At 43.5% G+C, this 18117-nt stretch overlaps 1 protein-coding gene across 1 annotated transcript in view; it reads left to right on the top strand.

The window, feature by feature from the left end:
- Positions 1 to 12889: 12889 nt before the first annotated feature.
- frem2a (FRAS1 related extracellular matrix 2a) overlaps positions 12890 to 18117 on the top strand; it is a 77359-nt gene continuing 72131 nt past the window's right edge. The window contains exon 1 of the mRNA XM_085420731.1: positions 12890 to 18046. Coding sequence (XP_085276857.1) covers positions 13063 to 18046 — 4984 coding nt within the window. The 5' untranslated portion in view covers positions 12890 to 13062. The remainder of the gene's footprint in view (positions 18047 to 18117) is intronic.

Raw genomic sequence — 18117 nt, 5'->3', positions numbered from 1 at the left:
ACCGGGAGCTGACACGGGCTGACAGCGTAGTGCTGACTGGTCTCAGCGGCTGTGTCTGTGTCTGCGTGACGGCGAAAAGCCCATTTGCTATGAAATGGGTTTTCCCCATGCACTGGTCTGCTGCCCTCTTTCCCCCAATCGTTTGCGCTCAACCTGCTTCATAAATGACATGTTGAGTGTGCAGCCACCGAGTAAAGGCGGCCAATCTAAAATGAGATCTGGTGATCTTTCAATTCTCCGTGCAGACAAGATCATCACTGTGGCCACAGGTCAGTGAGCCAGATAAAGAAATCAGGAGCCAGGGAATGGAAAGAGATTCTCTCCGTCATCCCGTCCAGCTAATTTTCACCCCCATTCCCACACATCAGTCTCTAAAACATGTGGATATACAGCTCAGTCTGCAAACCGTGTAGTTCTAGTTTAGTCCCAGCTGAACTAGAACCTCAATCACAAAGTCCACACCCCCTGGGAAAAGAGTGTCACACATTAGGAAACATGAGGAAAACCAGTTGAGGCATCACATCAAGATTATTTAATTATATGAATGACCTGATTCTGCCCCCTTCTGTCATAAATTTAGTATGGCAGCTGGTTGAAAGCCCTAATTTGCCAGGTTTAATCTTCCTCAGTTTCTTTTCTTTCTTTTCTTTCTTTTTAACAAAACGCTCGCTGTTTGTCGTGTCACGTCATGGTTTGGCAGTAATTATTTGTTTCTCTTCTCAAGTGTGAATAAATTCAAGGAATATATTCAAGTTATATTTTGAAAGTAAGCCCAAATAATTCTTTAAATATTAATTGTCCTGTCAGTGTATGTATGACATGTCATCTTAAAAATATATCCAAAAAGGATCCAAAGGAAACCTACTGTCAGAACCACAAGTCTGATGGGTTCAGTTGGCTTAACAACAATTCTCTTTGTCACCCCTGGTGTGTGTCTGATAGGTTGTTTCATCTATTATTACACAGGAGGTGAAGATGGTCCGATGACTACAGTATTGTCCTATTTTAACAAGTTTTTGCCGTGAAATGAATGAACAGATTTCTTACCGCTGTCAGACTGCCTGCATTTAATACTCAGTGTGTTTGGTATTAAAAGTATCAACTTTTATGTCTTTTATGGCAACCACTACATGATGCAAACATACCAGGTCTACCATTTTACTTTTCATTCAACTGAAAAATGTATTAATGAGCAGTGACACACATCGTATGTTACGGTGTTATCAACCAATAACGTGATTCAACACAACAGCTAACTGAAATGAATGTCTTGTATGAATCTGACTGGCTGTCCACTCTTGAACCTGCAAGGCAGTCCTAGAGTTAATTTTTTATTTTCCCCAGTTTCTTTGCATCACTTCCATCTGTGCAACAACTTTCTGCAACTATGTGTGCAGAGGGGTTGTGTAGGTATTAATAAATTGCTTAGAGAGTGTATTTTAAGGGCACAACAGCCACGGGCAATGTGCACTCCATCAGCTTGGACAAAACAGAAAAAGCAGGCTCAGCCAGTGTAGTTTTCCAACAGCAGTTCATGTGCGCTCAGCGATAGTATGCTGTGAGAGTGTGCAGCCAGAGCAATTTAGAGCTCCACAAATACTCTGGAGTAGATTGGACACCCATGCTGCCTAGACAATGGATCCTCAGATCATCCCCCGACTTTATCTTTAGAACAGCCTTGGCTGATACTCAGGCTTTTAGTAAAATTGAATGGATTATCATGAAATTTGATGCTCATTTACTTTTCAGTAGAGTTTATCCTTTAATTTCCTGTGCCACCATCAGTTGAGATTTTTATTTATGACACAAAATCAACTAATGCCTTAATTCACTTTAGCACCGGGACACTTTTGTTGTATATTGCTAAAAAGCAAAGGACGACTGCCTAAAATAGGGGACGGAAATGTTACACTAAAAATTGTGATTTCATGTTTTCATTGAGCGTATTTATGCACAGTCAGGTTAGCGTTTAGCACAAAGCACTGCTGTTGCAAACCAGAAACTTACTGTGAGTGATTATTAGCTCTAGACAAAATTGAATACAGTGTACTGCTGCTGCTATTGCTAAATTCACAGGTTTGCACTTGGTTTGCACAGGGTTCAAATAGTGTTTCTGAGCTCATCTAATAATTACCACAACGTTTTGTCTTCTACAACGTTGCCCCATGGTCTGAAACTAACACCTGTTTATTTGCATGTAGAGGTTTCTCTTCGTTCTCGGAATCTTTCAGTGATACATATCACAAGTTATTAAATCACTGAATTCTTTGTATTTTTAATGTAGAAAAACATGAAAATGCTGAAATATTTGCTTGTGCAGTGCAGTCTATCACACAGTTGTAAATCCCACCACATTTTTACTTTTGAGGCCAAACCTCTGTGCTTGTAATTCTTCTTGGCCAAATACGCAGGCTGCTGCCACATTCTGTATTTTTTGTTTCACCCCTTTGCAAAAGCTAAATAAAACTCACAAAGACAACTTGTTTTGGTGAAAATAAATTTATTTCAGATTTCTGGGAAGCTCTTTTTTCACTCATGCGACTAACTGCACTGACTGTTAGGTAGGAGTTTAATCAGGGGATTTTTGTTTTGAGCTTTTGACGCCTTTTACTGACCGAACGTTTTTGAAATGTGCCACAAGCATCAAATTGTGGCGATGGTGGCTCAAGAGTTGGCAGTTCGTCTTGTAATTGGAAGGTTGCCTGTACGAGCCCTGGCTCCTACAGTATCGGTCATTGTGTCCTTGGGCAAGACACTTCACCCGTTGCCTACTGGTGGTGGTCAGAGGGCCCGGTGGCACCAGTGTCCGGCAGCCTCGCCTCTGTCAGTGCGCCCCAGGGCAGCTGTGGCTACAATGTAGCTGCCATCACCAGTGTGTGAATGTGTGTGTGAATGGGTGGATGACTAAATGCGCTTTGGGGTCCTTAGGGACTAAGTAAAGAGCTATACAAATACAGGCCATTTACCAAATTCGAAATGATCATATTCATATTTTTTAAATCTAAATTTTAACATTGTATGTATCATGTTCTGTTCCCATGTATATTTAAGGCAACATTCAAACTTTTCTGGAAACAGGGTTGGACGTCTTCCCTGTGGGAAAGTCTACATGTTGTGCAGCATTGCCACAAACTAAAGGGACTGTTGACGCAATAAAAAGCATTAATGTCCCTGCAGTGAGCAGCCTTCCTTTAGTAACAGGGATCTCACAACTTAGACATTCACATTACTCACACTCTCATTACACATACATATAGGATCTTGGGGGTGGGCACGATACACGGAATCGTGTATCGTGCCAGCAGGAGGGACCATGCGCTTACCTGCTGCTCTCTGGCAGGTAGCTCCATGCCCTCCTGGGTTTTAAATGCACCTTAGAACGCACATGCATCAACACTACAATGAGCGGGTGGAGGGAGGTTTGGAGTCTTCTCTCACCCCCATTCTCTGCGGCCTGCTGGAGCGGGGGGGCTAGGAGGAGGAGTTGGCCGTCCGACTGCGGTCTGGAGTGTGGGGCCTCCCTGCTGCTGCGGAGTCGGGGCGGTCTGCCTCCCCCCACCGCAGGGAAAAGGGTAACACCACCTGGGTCTGGGTGCAGTTCCCCCCCCCCCCCCCTCCAGGGGCAAGGGTACCTAGACCCGGGGCTTAGAGTACGCTTGGGGAGTGTGATCGTGTGTACAGCGTCTCTTTATGTCTGTCTCCACGTTGGTTAAGTGTGGAGTAAGTGCATATGAGAGCATGAGGGTGGGAATGGATGTTTGTATATGTGTGTGCCTGTATTTCTGTGTCTATATGTCAGGTTGGGTGTCAGGCGCCACCTCTCTGGGGACATCTCAGGCCCTCCAAGGTATGGAGGCCTATCTCCCCCTACCACCACTTCCCCTGCCAGTGGCAGACGCCCTCAGACGTCGGTGCGTTGGTGGTTCTTTGTGTCCGGGGATGGGCGTCCAGGTACACACCGGCTCACTCCTTGGCGGCCGCTTATCGGGGCCTGGAGCCTGGGGCTTGCTCGGGCCACTTCGGAGGTGGGGTGCCCCCGGCCTCTCGGCCTGGGGCTCGGTCACTCAGGCACGGCTGGCTGCCGGCGGAGCTCACGGGCGCGTCACTGCAACTCCCCCTGGCTTCTGCTCTGCGGCTGCTGGGTGAGCCCTCATCTGGGACTCTCCTCAGCTCTTTCTGGGACAGTGGCGCGGCTGCCCCTCTGTTGGTCTTCCTTGGTCTCTTGTGTTCTGGGGGCCTCTGGATGTCTGGAGTTTTGATCTCCTCCATACCTGCTTCACGCCCTGGAGGACGGGGCTGTGGCCCCCCCACACCCTCTTGCAAATCATTACATGAAGGAACCTTTTAAAAAACAAAAAACAAGCGCGTCCATGCTCACAGGTGTACACACGGGTGATCACACCCACAAACTACACCCTTTTTGGCTCCTACCTCAAAGCACACTGTGTTCTGTTGATCTTATGTGCTGCACAATAATGTTTAATATTTAGTATTTACTGTCATATTCCCATATATCATCGTGATGTTGTTTATTCTATTACTCTTGTTCTCTTCTGCTTGTTTTCTTTTTTCTTTCTCAGCAGGTGATCCAGGTGATTGATATATGCATTTTTTTTTCTTTTTCTGCTCATTCTGTTGGTTTTTGTCTTTTGCCCTTCTCCCCCGTCCCTCTTCTCAGCTGTTTCTCTTTCCCTCTTTCTTTCTCCCCTTCTTTCCCCCAGTCAAGTCTGTCCCATGTTCAGTAAGTGAAAATAAAATAAACAATAAAAGGTGAATCAAATGGACCATTATGGCAAGGCTGGGATGGTCAATTTGGTAAAGTAAATCCGTTGGGCATCTTTCTTTGCCTTTAGACAACAATTCTGATGGCAAAAGAGCCAAACGGGACAGGCAAAAAAAAAAAAAAAAAAAGAGCTATACAAATACAGGCCATTTACCAAATTCGAAATGATCATATTCATATTTTTTAAATCTAAATTTTAACATTGTATGTATCATGTTCTGTTCCCATGTATATTTAAGGCAACATTCAAACTTTTCTGGAAACAGGGTTGGACGTCTTCCCTGTGGGAAAGTCTACATGTTGTGCAGCATTGCCACAAACTAAAGGGACTGTTGACGCAATAAAAAGCATTAATGTCCCTGCAGTGAGCAGCCTTCCTTTAGTAACAGGGATCTCACCGTTGCACTGATGTTAAATGCCAGAAAGCATTTGCATAGTGTGTATTTCTGTCCACAGCGTGTGTTGGTGGACAGGGAAAAGCAGGAGGACTGTTAACCTTCAAACCCACTTCACCTCGTGTTCTGACTTTTAGTACACTTAGGAGGGTTCAAATCTTATAATTAGGCACTCAGACCATCTCTTTCTCTCTCTGTCTCTCTCATACATATGCCTGCACTTAACATAGTCCTTTCGCACAGTTCCCATAAAGCGTGGATCTCTTCACTGCAGGTTAAACACAGTGATTACATAGATGTCTGTATTGGTAAGTGCAGGTTTAAAAATCTGGCCTGACATTAACTTGCAAGTAGATGTTTTGTGTACGGTGTGTGGTCTAAGGTAGTTACCAACTGATTTTGTTTACCACTTTCAGGCAACAGTAATGCAAACGTCAGTCTAAATAGTTCTCTGTAACACAAGCTGCCATTATTAATAGGTAAAAACAATGAGCACAGAAAGGATTCAGTTTTGAATCGGAACCTGTCGGAGAATTATTTTGATTTTTCTGATTAATCTCTCAATCTGGTAACAGCACTTGACTTAGGAGCTGATTGCTGAACTGCCCTACCACGTTTTACCACTAGAGGGCAGTAGCCTATTAAAAAAGTATTTTCTTTGTCTTATTTAGATGAAAGTCATGACTGCATTTAAGCCGTTTACTGATTTAGAAGAATGTGTGTGCGTGTGTGTTGTTGTTGTTGTTTTTCTTCTTTTATCCTAGATAAACTTGCTTATACTATTAGGTGGCCAAAAAATATGCAAGATAGTGCTCGTGCAACACAGGAATATCTGGAATATAAACAACTTTAATTTGTTCTTCTCTGTGGGCCTTCTATTCTTATCTGTACTTTTGCTCCAAAAGGATTCTATTAAATAGAAAACAATTAAAGGGGAAGCGCTGAAAGCACGGTAAAAGGGATGAATCACTGCTCTTCTCTTGCAATAAAGTAATTCACCGGAGAAAAAAAAAGAAAATGCTGCGGAAGTACTGTAACAAATGTTCACCTCCAACAGGCCACGAGAGCTGACAACAACCAGCAGAAATTGACACTGCCTGGAGGGCTCAGAGCTGAGTGCTTTGTCTGATGTGTGATGGAGTGTGGCAGGTTTGTCCCTTATTAGACTCATCACCTCTGTAAAATCACATGAAATAGAGAGAATGTGCTCTATAGAGGGCATGTCACAAAGCCAACCAACTGGAAGAAGTCTCACGCACAAGATGTAAACAAATCATTAGAGCCAGTTTTGTTTACTGTCTGTTCTGTATTTAAGATAAAAGTCTCAGCAGTAAATGTCAACCTGAGTGACAGATTTTTCTCTTTCTTCTCTTTTTTTCTTTTTGTTTGTAAGTACACTACCTAGAACTAAAACTAACAGAAACTAGTTTAATTATTTAATTTAAAGCCTTTATTTCTTACAATTTGCCTGGCAATCAATCTAGAATTCACAGAAACACAGATATTTACCCAATTCCCCTCTAATTTATAATGCTAACTGTTCCCCTAACTGAATGGCAAGAACATTGTCATCTGTAATGGAAATGAGCGTGTGAGATGGAGGAACAAACCCGCGGTTTCCCGAGACAGCAAACTCGAACCAGAATGGCACTTTGTGTAAATGTAAACTCACACAGTCCTTGTGCTGATGATTACAGAGCAGCAGCGGAGCTAACGATTGTGTTTGGAGAAGAGTTCCTGGTGTGTCGTCTGAAAACCTACATTTTCTGACTGTAACATATGAACAAAGAAAGCCCAGATGTGATTATGTACGCAGTTGTGAGAATGCTTATGTGCAAATTGGAAGCAAGTGGGGGGTTCTATTACACATTCAGCTGACCCAGACAGAGAAGCTGTTTCATCTTCTGCAGTAACATATAACCAGTGATTTTGCACGTTGAGCTGTTGCTTTTATGCGTGTGCTTCCTCAAGAAGAAACATGTTCTCTGTGGTTATGGAGATAGTGGCGACAGAACAGAGAGTGATAAGAGGCCCGCTGCCTTTCGTAGATGCCGGGCGTTGAAAGCACAAACGTAACAGCTGTGTGATGGTGTTGCCAGGCGAGTGGAGACGCCATTAAACAATTTATGTACCACAAAAGTTTATGTTTAAATTACTGATATGAAAAAAAGCTATTCAATGTGAAGTATAAGTATAAAGTGGCAAAGAATAACAAGACTGAATTTGTGCATTGATTATACATTAGTTTTCTTATGACTCGTTTATTTGATGCATTTGAATGCAAAAGCTTCAATTGCATTCAGGTTTATTTATACAGCACCATAACACTAAAACAATCTCCTCGTGGAGCTTTGTATTGTATGGTAAAGATCCTACCGTAATGGATGGAAATCTCTTAGTATGTGATAAACTTTAAAGAGTAAGAACGTCTGGGGGAACAGTGGGGAGGAAGAACAGCCCTTTAACAGGAAATGACCACCAGCACAACCAGTCTAAAATTTGGAGCGACCATGTGTCTTGATGGTTATGCTCATTAGAGATGAGGAGCTAACAAGAAAAAAAAACAAGCAGGGTAGGGTAACTATGGAAGAGAGTAGATAAAAACTTAATGACATGCAGTGTATACAAAGTCAGTTCAGTTCAGTTTTATTTGTATAGATCACACAAACAGTTGCCTCAAGGTGCTTTATGCTATAACATAAAGACCGTGCAATAATACAGAGAAAACCCCAACAGTCAGACACCCCCTATGAGCAAGCTCTTGGTATTAGTGTGGAGAGAAAAATTCCTTTTTAAGAGAAAAAACCTTCGGCACAACCAGGTCCAGGGAGGTGCAGCCATCTACCTTAACCTGCTGGTCAACGATGAGAGGAAGACAGGACAAAAGACCCACTGTGGAAGAAAAGAAACAGTCAGTGCATCATGGAAAACCAGCAGCAACCAAGGCTTATTGCATATAAACACACGGGAAGTGAAAAAGGTGTAGGAGAACTCCTCAGTGGATCATGGAAAGTCACTCAGCTGTGTGAGCCTATAGCAGCATAACTAAGAGATGGTTCAGGGACTTACCCCGAGAGAAGGCTGATGGCAAAATGCCCCGCTCCCATAATATTTTTGAAAACTCTAGGAATCGCAATTATGACTGCACTCAGGGAGTGAAGTCTTCTAATAATATATGGTCTTTAGGTTACAAAGGGACTTCAGATTCAGATCAGTGCATGTTTCTCCCAAAGCAATCAGCCAGCATATTCTAAATAAGATGCAGAATCTGGAGCTCCTCCATAGACAGTGAGCCAGTGTTGTGATTTGCCTCAAACCCTAGTGAGCATCAGCAAATGCATATTGTGAAGTAAGAGATAAATGATGAGCGTAAAATATCTCCATTTTGTTCTTCTTAAAAAGCACTCTGTTTACTTTCACTGTCACATGCTTTGTCACAGCATCACAGATTAAAACTCCTACCTCTTGATTCTGCTGGGACGGTGGCATGTGGGTGGTGTGTGTCTGTAAACAAACAAAACTGTCTCTGTGCTGTGCAGTCAGAATTCAAGGACTCCACCTTGCAGTGAGAATTTATCATTTAGATGTTTCAGGAATTTTTTAATTTATATTGGTGCCTGGTAACCAGACAAAAAAACAACCTATGACCAAGTATTACAGACTCTAATTTCGACCCATTTTCATACTGACTGACACAAATATGTAGAACTGATTTAGATGAATGTACTTGGTGTGCTCCCGGCTCAGTGATTACACTGCAATGCTGAGCATTTCCCTTGCTTTCAGCCGCACTTGTACAGATAATTTTATGCAAATGTAAAAATCTGATGTATACCTAACACTCATACTGGCATACCCAATTACCTGAAAGTCCTGAATATAGGTACCAATTGAAAGAAGAAGAAAAAATCTCCACATGTGGCCTTATAATAGCAGAACGGCTGCTGTGCACAAGGAACCCCACAACCTGTACAGTGTGAAAATGTCATGAATATTAGCCTCAACTTTCCCCAAAAAATTCTGTTTTGCTTAGCAGGTGATAGAGATGGGCTGCAGGGATGAGTAGGACTCTCTGTATTAATTAGTCAGATGGGAACAGAATCATATATACAGGGAGTGCAGAATTATTAGGCAAATTAGTATTTTGTCCACATCATCCTCTTCATGCATGTTGTCTTACTCCAAGCTGTATAGGCTCGAAAGCCTACTACCAATTAAGCATATTAGGTGATGTGCATCTCTGTAATGAGAAGGGGTGTGGTCTAATGACATCAACACCCTATATCAGGTGTGCATAATTATTAGGCAACGTCCTTTCCTTTGGCAAAATGGGTCAAAAGAAGGACTTGACAGGCTCAGAAAAGTCAAAAATAGTGAGATATCTTGCAGAGGGATGCAGCAGTCTCAAAATTGCAAAGCTTCTGAAGCGTGATCATCCAACAATCAAGTGTTTCATTCAAAATAGTCAACAGGGTCGCAAGAAGCGTGTGGAAAAACCAAGGCGCAAAATAACTGCCCATGAACTGAGAAAAGTCAAGCGTGCAGCTGCCAAGATGCCACTTGCCACCAGTTTGGCCATATTTCAGAGCTGCAACATCACTGGAGTGCCCAAAAGCACAAGGTGTGCAATACTCAGAGACATGGCCAAGGGAAGAAAGGCTGAAAGACGACCACCACTGAACAAGACACACAAGCTGAAACGTCAAGACTGGGCCAAGAAATATCTCACGACTGGTTTTTCTAAGGTTTTATGGACTGATGAAATGAGAGTGAGTCTTGATGGGCCAGATGAATGGGCCCGTGGCTGGATTGGTAAAGGGCAGAGAGCTCCAGTCCGACTCAGACGCCAGCAAGGTGGAGGTGGAGTACTGGTTTGGGCTGGTATCATCAAAGATGAGCTTGTGGGGCCTTTTCGGGTTGAGGATGGAGTCAAGCTCAACTCCCAGTCCTACTGCCAGTTTCTGGAAGACACCTTCTTCAAGCAGTGGTACAAGAAGAAGTCTGCATCCTTCAAGAAAAACATGATTTTCATGCAGGACAATGCTCCATCACACGCGTCCACGTACTCCACAGCGTGGCTGGCAAGAAAGGGTATAAAAGAAGAAAAACTAATGACATGGCCACCTTGTTCACCTGATCTGAACCCCATTGAGAACCTGTGGTCCATCATCAAATGTGAGATTTACAAGGAGGGAAAACAGTACACCTCTCTGAACAGTGTCTGGGAGGCTGTGGTTGCTGCTGCACGCAATGTTGATGGTGAACAGATCAAAACACTGACAGAATCCATGGATGGCAGGCTTTTGAGTGTCCTTGCAAAGAAAGGTGGCTATATTGGTCGCTGATTTGTTTTTGTTTTGTTTTTGAATGCCAGAAACGTATATTTGTGAATGTGGAGATGTTATATTGGTTTCACTGGTAAAAATAAATAATTGAAATGGGTATATATTTGTTTTTTGTTAAGTTGCCTAATAATTATGCACAGTAATAGTCACCTGCACACACAGATATCCCCCTAAAATAGCTAAAACTAAAAACAAACTAAGAACTACTTCCAAAAACATTCAGCTTTGATATTAATGAGTTTTTTGGGTTCATTGAGAACATGGTTGTTGTTCAATAATAAAATTATTCCTCAAAAATACAACTTTCCTAATAATTCTGCACTCCCTGTAGATATAAACTCTGTCCCATCATTGTTGGACTTTTTCTTGTTGTTTTTCATTACCTTAAATTTCCAGGTGTATTTTTTTTTCTATTGCTTATTATTTTTGCCTCCCTAATTAAGATCTTTGCATTCACTTTAATCTTTGTCACAGTTTGTGTCTCGGAAGTATCGGGTTTTAATATTCAGTACAATTTCAGTTTCCATAGCGGTGAATCTAACATGCACGTGTGAAGTCACAAGATGAGTGTTTTTGAGCATGCAGCGAGTGTGACAGCTGGAAAAGCTGGAGGTGCCTTGTACTTTGAAAGAAACAAAGCAGAAGAAACCCTCTAATCACCTGGCATCTTCAACCTGGGTAGAGTCGAGAACAAAATGCAGTCACAAGCAGTTCTTCTACGGATCAGCTTTAGGTATAATGATTTTAACGACTCAAAGCTGTCAGATTTGCAAGTGTGGAACTTTTTAAATATTCATGTTCAAAACTTATAACCAGTATCAGAACAATCACAAAAACTTCAACTGGTTTACAGCAACTGTGAGATCTTGCCTCATAGTGACATTAGATAAATTATGAATGGGGCTGATGAAGATTGTCCCCTTGTTCGCTGACCTTGTTTTTCGTTAAGTGTACTCGTTCGTGCCAAAACAGAACTCCTGGCATGCTCATCTTTTATTAATGTCAAACATATATTTTTTCGTTGACCAGGACATTTGCCAGTGCGACGTCAAATATCGTTCCAAAAAAAGAAAATCAATAAAATAAATGCATAAATGTTAAAATCTTAGAAATCTGATCACATAAAAACAGTCTGCTAAGCAACTGGGGGAAGTGGGTGTATTCTCTCATGAATTAGCCTTGACAGATTTTCAAACAACCCCCCCTCACAGGTTCGCCAAGGTCTAGCACTAGATTCCCTCCAGTTCTAAGCAACAATTGCAATATTTCTTGCTCCATGCCACGGCAGCTGAATGCGTATTTCACGTCCCCGCGCGCCTGCTTATAGTTGGAATTTTGTTTATCGTATTACGGTCTATTCTGGACTGACAAGGACAGGGTCATTCGTTCTAATCAATGGGCAGTGGGTGGGGTTTTATTGTTGCTTTTTCTTGCTTAAGGGAAGGTCGTCATCTTTCTGAGGTCCACACTGAGCTGCGTATTCCCTTCAAAATAAAGCTAAATAAATAAATGGATGAAGGCATACATGAATAAGAAATGGGCAAAAAAATTCGTCCTCACCTTCTTCGTACTTTAACTTTTTGCAGAAAGCGAGGAGTTACTGCAGAGCAAGTGAGGGGAAACACAACAGGGGATTAATACGCCCAGCTACCAAATGACTAATGGAGATATCCCATTAAGTAGGGGATACAGCTCAAATCTTAAAATGTATTATTAATATTGGGGGCAGATGGCATACAACAGTGATCAATGGAATTAAGGGGTTGTCTGTAATTTCTTATAAAAGAAAAATAGGTTGCCGTATAGGAACACATAAATTATCTGTAGCCTGCATATGTCCCAGCAAATGTTCACTTAGTAAGATAACTAGTTTAAGGACTATAATTTTACATGCTCGTATGATGCGTACTTTTACAGCTTTCTCAAGTTAAAAACCAGAAGAATGACAACGTTGGTGGAGTTGAAATGACCTTTTCTGGCACACCGTGGAAAATAAACAATTATAAACTTGCCGTTTCTCTTAATTTCATCAGTGTCTGCATGTCCAAAGATTACATGATAATATTATCTGTGTTAGGCAGAGTGCTTAAAAAGAGGATTTTATTTAAACTCGTCTTTCCATTATGATCGTTCGGGGGGAGTAGTTCTACCAAGAGGACACGCTTGGTAATTAAGCTATAATCAATCCGTCTACTTCAGTTTATCTTCCAGTCTCCACCTCTCCGTGACTGTCAGCCGTACTGCCCATTAGCGATAGGGCTGAGCTAACAAGCCTTCAAAATCCTCCAATATGTGCAGAGATGGGCGGTGGCGCTTTACGCTGGGCTCTCAAGCGGCTGAAGTTAAAACTCCTGAGCGCTATTCTCTCGGAGTATGTCGAGGGTCCGCACGGATAGATGTACGGGAGTCACTGCGTGGGCACCCCGCTGACTCCCTATTGTTTTGGGATTCTTTTATTTTGTTAAGTAAAACAGACATTTTGGAAAAACATTTTCTTTGTTACAGCAGCACCTTGGCAGAGCTCACATAACTGGTGAACATGTTGTCCTGTGGACTTCTCCTGTGTTTTTCCATAACAGGTATTGTCTTCGCGCAGTCCGACAGCTCTGGATTATTTTATGCACTGAGATCAGAACTGTCTGAGGACGCTATCTTGGTGGCCAACAACGGAATACGCGTGCCTTTCGGGAGGTCGGTTTTTATCGATCCAATCAATGATTTGGTCATTCAGACACAGCCCGGCGACCGGTGCAGCATCAACGTGCTCGATAATGATCCACTCTCGCAGAGACCGGGTCATCTGTCTCCCAAAAAGTTTCCCTGCGATTTTGGTCCAAATGATGTGACTTACTCCCACCACGGATCGAGAAGTCCGGCTAAAGACAGAGTGAGGATGCAGCTCAGGTATGACGCGCAAACCGAAACGGTCATTATTCCGTTTATGATGGAGGTTGAAGTAATGTTCACGCAGCTCGAGTTAATCACCAAAAACATGCCTCTGACTGTTGATAACCTCAAAGGGATCAGTAACCCTATTGATAAGAGGATTTTAGAGTTCACTTATGACAGAGAATCTCACAAATGCGAGGTGACATCCCAGTCCAGCAGCAGCGGCAGCAACTCGCTGCCTAGATACGGGAAACTCATCCATGGCGGTAAACTTTCTGCAATGATGGACTGTGATGAATTCACGCGAGCTGATATCCGCTATGAGCACACTTTTCAGCGCAAATCCCCCAACAGGGATTATGTCCCCATGGTTGTGGAGCTGCAGGATAAGGAAGGCAACCTAGTGAAACAGGAGTATTTTCATCTTATGATTCGCATCAAAGGGGGAGAGGAGAACACTCCCCCCAAACCCAGCTTTGTGTCCATGATGATGATGGAGGTCAGCCAGTTTGTCATGACCGCCCTCACCCCTGATATGCTTGCCGCTGAAGATGCCGAGTCAGACCCAGACAAGCTTATTTTCAATATTACTTCCCCCTTATCTTATGAGGAAGGCTATATAGTCAGCACTGATGACAGAAACCTCCCCATCACCTCCTTCTACCAGAGAGACTTGCGCGATCTTAAAATAGCTTATAAGCCCCCCTCCCTGGATTCAGACACTGAGAGGATTTTCCAGCTTGAATTTGAGGTGGTGGACACAGACGGGGCCATCTCGGACCCATTTGCTTTTATGATTGTTGTAAAGCCCATGAACACTCTGGCCCCTGTCGTGACACGCAACACAGGTCAGCTGCTGTATGAGGGGCAGTCTCGGCCTCTCTTCAGCGCTCACAACTTGGAGATCAGTGATGAGGACAACCTCGACTCTGTCAGAGTCACAGTGGTGGATGGGCTGCGCCACGGGGACCTCACAGTGCTGGGCTCTCACAGGAAATTCTTCACACCCGCAGACCTCGCAACAGGAGTTGTTGTGTACCAGCACGACGGGACTGACACATACAGCGACAACATTGTCTTCAAAATGACAGATGGGCAAAATGAAGTTGAATTTCTCTTTCCCATTACAATTGTTCCCACTGATGACGAGCCACCGATTATAAATGCCAACACCGGTTTGGTGCTGTTCAAAAATCAAATGATGCCCATATCTCCCCTCATGCTCAGCGCTGCTGATATTGATTCTGAGGACTCAACTATTAAATTCATCATTGTGCCTCCTTTTTCTTCTATTGGCACGCTGCTCCTAAGGCAGTCAGACGCCCCTGAGGACCCTTCCTCTTGGAAATTTAATGCTGAGGATGAAGTATATGAGAAAGAGGTGACAGAGTGGTTTCAGAAAGATATCACTGATGGGAGGTTGTTTTACAAGCACACAGGCCCTCACAACACAGATGCAATCACGGATCAGTTTGCATTCACAGTCCAGGATGACAACGACCCCCCTAATTTGTCAGAAGAGAGTGTGTTTATAATCCGAGTTTTACCTGTCGATGACGTACCCCCCGAGCTGGTCCCTGGCACCACCCTGCAAATGATTGTTCAGGAGTACAAACCTACTCACTTTAGCAAAGAAGTTCTGCACTATACTGATTTGGACTCTGAGGACCGTGACCTCAAGTATACAGTCATCCAGCCCCCCACAGATACAGATGAAAATAACCCTGTTGTGTTCGGTTCTTTGGTTCTGACAGACCACTCCGCCACTGAAGTAACAGAGTTCACACAAGCTCAAATTAACCACCATAAGGTCTCCTACGAGCCCCCAGATGTTGAGCTTGGAATCACAGCCCACGTTGTGCAGTTTCGTTATACTGTTGAAGACACAGCTGGAAACAGTGTAGAAGGGGCTTTCACCATCTATCTCCAGTCTGTTAACAACAAACCTCCTCAGATCACAAACACCGGCTTTACTGTGCTTGAACGGGGCATACATATCATCACAATCGCTGAACTAGATGCTACAGACCCCGACACTGAGAGTGAGCAAATAACCTTTACTCTGAGTCAGCCTCCTAAGCATGGTCAGATCCAGGTTGCATTCATTGACCTGGAAAAAAAGGGAGTTTTTAGACTTGAGGATATCTCAGAGGGAAAGTTATTGTATATTCAAAGTGGAGAAGAGACAGTAAACGATGAATTTCAGCTGGATGTCAGTGATGGAATTCATATTGTGACCGTGACGGTCAAAGTTAATGTAAAGCCTGTCGATGATGAATCTCCAACCATCAGCTTGCCTGCAGGAACAATCGGGTCTCATATGGAGGTGCTGGAAAATGGAGCCACAGAAATAACAACTAATGTGATTCAAGGTCGTGATGATGACACAGATGACCTTCGGCTGACTTTTATTGTGGAAGATCCTCCCCTTATGGGTGAAATATTAGTTAAAGGAGTCCCAACCACAAAGTTTACTCAGGCTGACATAATTAACGGTGCAGTTGTCTATGCACACACTGGTGGTGAGATAGGTCTCACCTCTCAACAGGATGGCTTCAATTTGACTCTTAGTGACATGTCTGATGATTGGGCAGTAGGTGGCAATAAGGTCACCGGAGTCCATGTTCAGGTCACCATCCTTCCTGTTGACAGTCAAGCCCCTGAGGTCAGAGTTGGTATTCAGTTCAGTGTCATTGAAGGAGAAAAATATGCCATTGGCCCTCAGCACTTGAACGCTGATGATAACGACACTCCAACTGATGATATCCTTTGCACTATCATTGTGCAGCCCACTGCCGGCTATGTGGAGAATATATCCCCCGTTCCAGGCTCAGAGAAGTCCAGGTCAGGAACAGCTATCAGTGCTTTTACCATCAGAGACATCAGGGAGGGAAATATCTACTACGTGCAGAGCATTCACAAGGGAGTAGAGCCAGTAGATGATAGATTCATATTTAGGTGCTCTGATGGTATAAATTTCTCAGAGAACCATTTCTTCCCAATTGTTATCATCCCAGCGAATGATGAAAAACCTGAGATTTACTTGAGAGAGATAGTTTTGATGGAGGGGATGAACATCGCCATCGACTCACAAATTCTGAATGGAGCTGATGCCGATATCCCATCTGAGGAGCTGGTGTTTATGATTTCCAAACCTCCCAAACATGGTGCAATTTTAAACCAGCTAGCCACAGGCCCCATTTTGGTGACTAATTTCACTTTAGAGCAGATTAGAGAGGCGTCAAGTATTATTTATGAGCACGATGACTCAGAGACAATCGAGGACAGCTTTGATGTCATTCTGACTGATGGGAAGTACTTGGCTCAAAAAACAGCCATGGTTATGATCATCGCTGTTGATGATGAAACCCCCAGAATGCTCATTAATAATGGTCTAGAGGTGGAAATTGGGGAGACCAAAGAAATCAGCAACAAAGTGCTCAAAGCGACAGATTTAGATTCAGATGACAGTACACTTACATATATTATCCGGTTTGGGCCTGGTCAGGGTCTGCTGCAGAGAAAAACCCCATCGGGGTCTCTGGAAAACATCACGCTGGGCATGAATTTCACGCAAGTTGAAATTGATGCAGGGCTCGTAGTTTACACGCACAGTGGACAGGAGGGCGTTCGAGACATGGTCAAATTTGATGTCACTGACGGGTTAAACCCACTAATTGATCGTTATTTCTACATCACAGTGGACAGCATTGACATGGTCTTCCCTGATGTGGTCAGTAAAGGTGTTTCTCTGAGAGAAGGTGGCAGGGTGACTCTGACCACTGATCTCCTAAGTACCACTGACCTCAACAGTCCTGATGAGAACTTGGCTTTCACTGTCACAAGGGCCCCTGTTAGAGGCCACTTAGAGTGCACAGACACTCCTGGGATTCCCATTGTGTCTTTTACCCAGCTCCAACTGGCTGGCAGTAAGATTTACTACATTCATACCTCAGACGATGAGGTGAAAATGGACAGTTTTGAGTTTGAAGTCACTGATGGCTACAATCCCGTTTTCAGAACATTCAGAATCTCGATTGTGGACGTCGATAACAAAAAACCTGTTGTGACTGTAAATGATCTAGTTGTCACAGAAGGGCAGCTTAAGCTGATAACACCTTTTGAGCTCACGGCTGAAGACCAGGATACAGCCGAGAAGCTGATCAAATTTACGATCATCCAGCTTCCTGTTCATGGCAAATTGCGCTACAACGAGTCCACACCTATCAGCAGCTTCACAAAACAAGACCTCAATGAAAACCTCATCAGCTACAAGCACGACGGAACTGAATCATCAGAGGACTCGCTCTCCTTTACTGTCACCGATGGCACACACACTGACTTTTATGTTTTCCCCGACACTGTTTTTGAGACTAGGCGCCCTCAAACTCTCAAGATTACTATCGTGGGAGTCGACAATGGCATCCCCCAAATTGTTGTAAACAAAGGTGCGCCCACTTTGAAGATTTTGGCCACGGGTCACCTGGGGTTCCCCATCAGCTCCAAGGCGCTGAAGGCAGAGGACAGAGACAGCAGTCCGGCCTCGCTGCTGTTCCACATCACCACCCAGCCAAAACATGGTTACATCATTCATCTCGGGCACGGCAACAACTCCATCAACACCTTCAGTCAAGGTAAGCTTTGAACAAAACACCTACCAGCTCTATAATGTGTCAGCATGAATATTGAATGTGGAGGAAATAAT

This window comes from Rhamphochromis longiceps, linkage group LG10, assembly GCF_057381845.1.
Source record: "Rhamphochromis longiceps isolate RC_006_pf linkage group LG10, R_longiceps_female_GT1.1, whole genome shotgun sequence".
Lineage (NCBI taxonomy): Eukaryota > Metazoa > Chordata > Actinopteri > Cichliformes > Cichlidae > Rhamphochromis > Rhamphochromis longiceps.
Note: the sequence above shows the minus strand (reverse complement) of the source record. Positions and strands in the feature narration are given on the sequence as shown.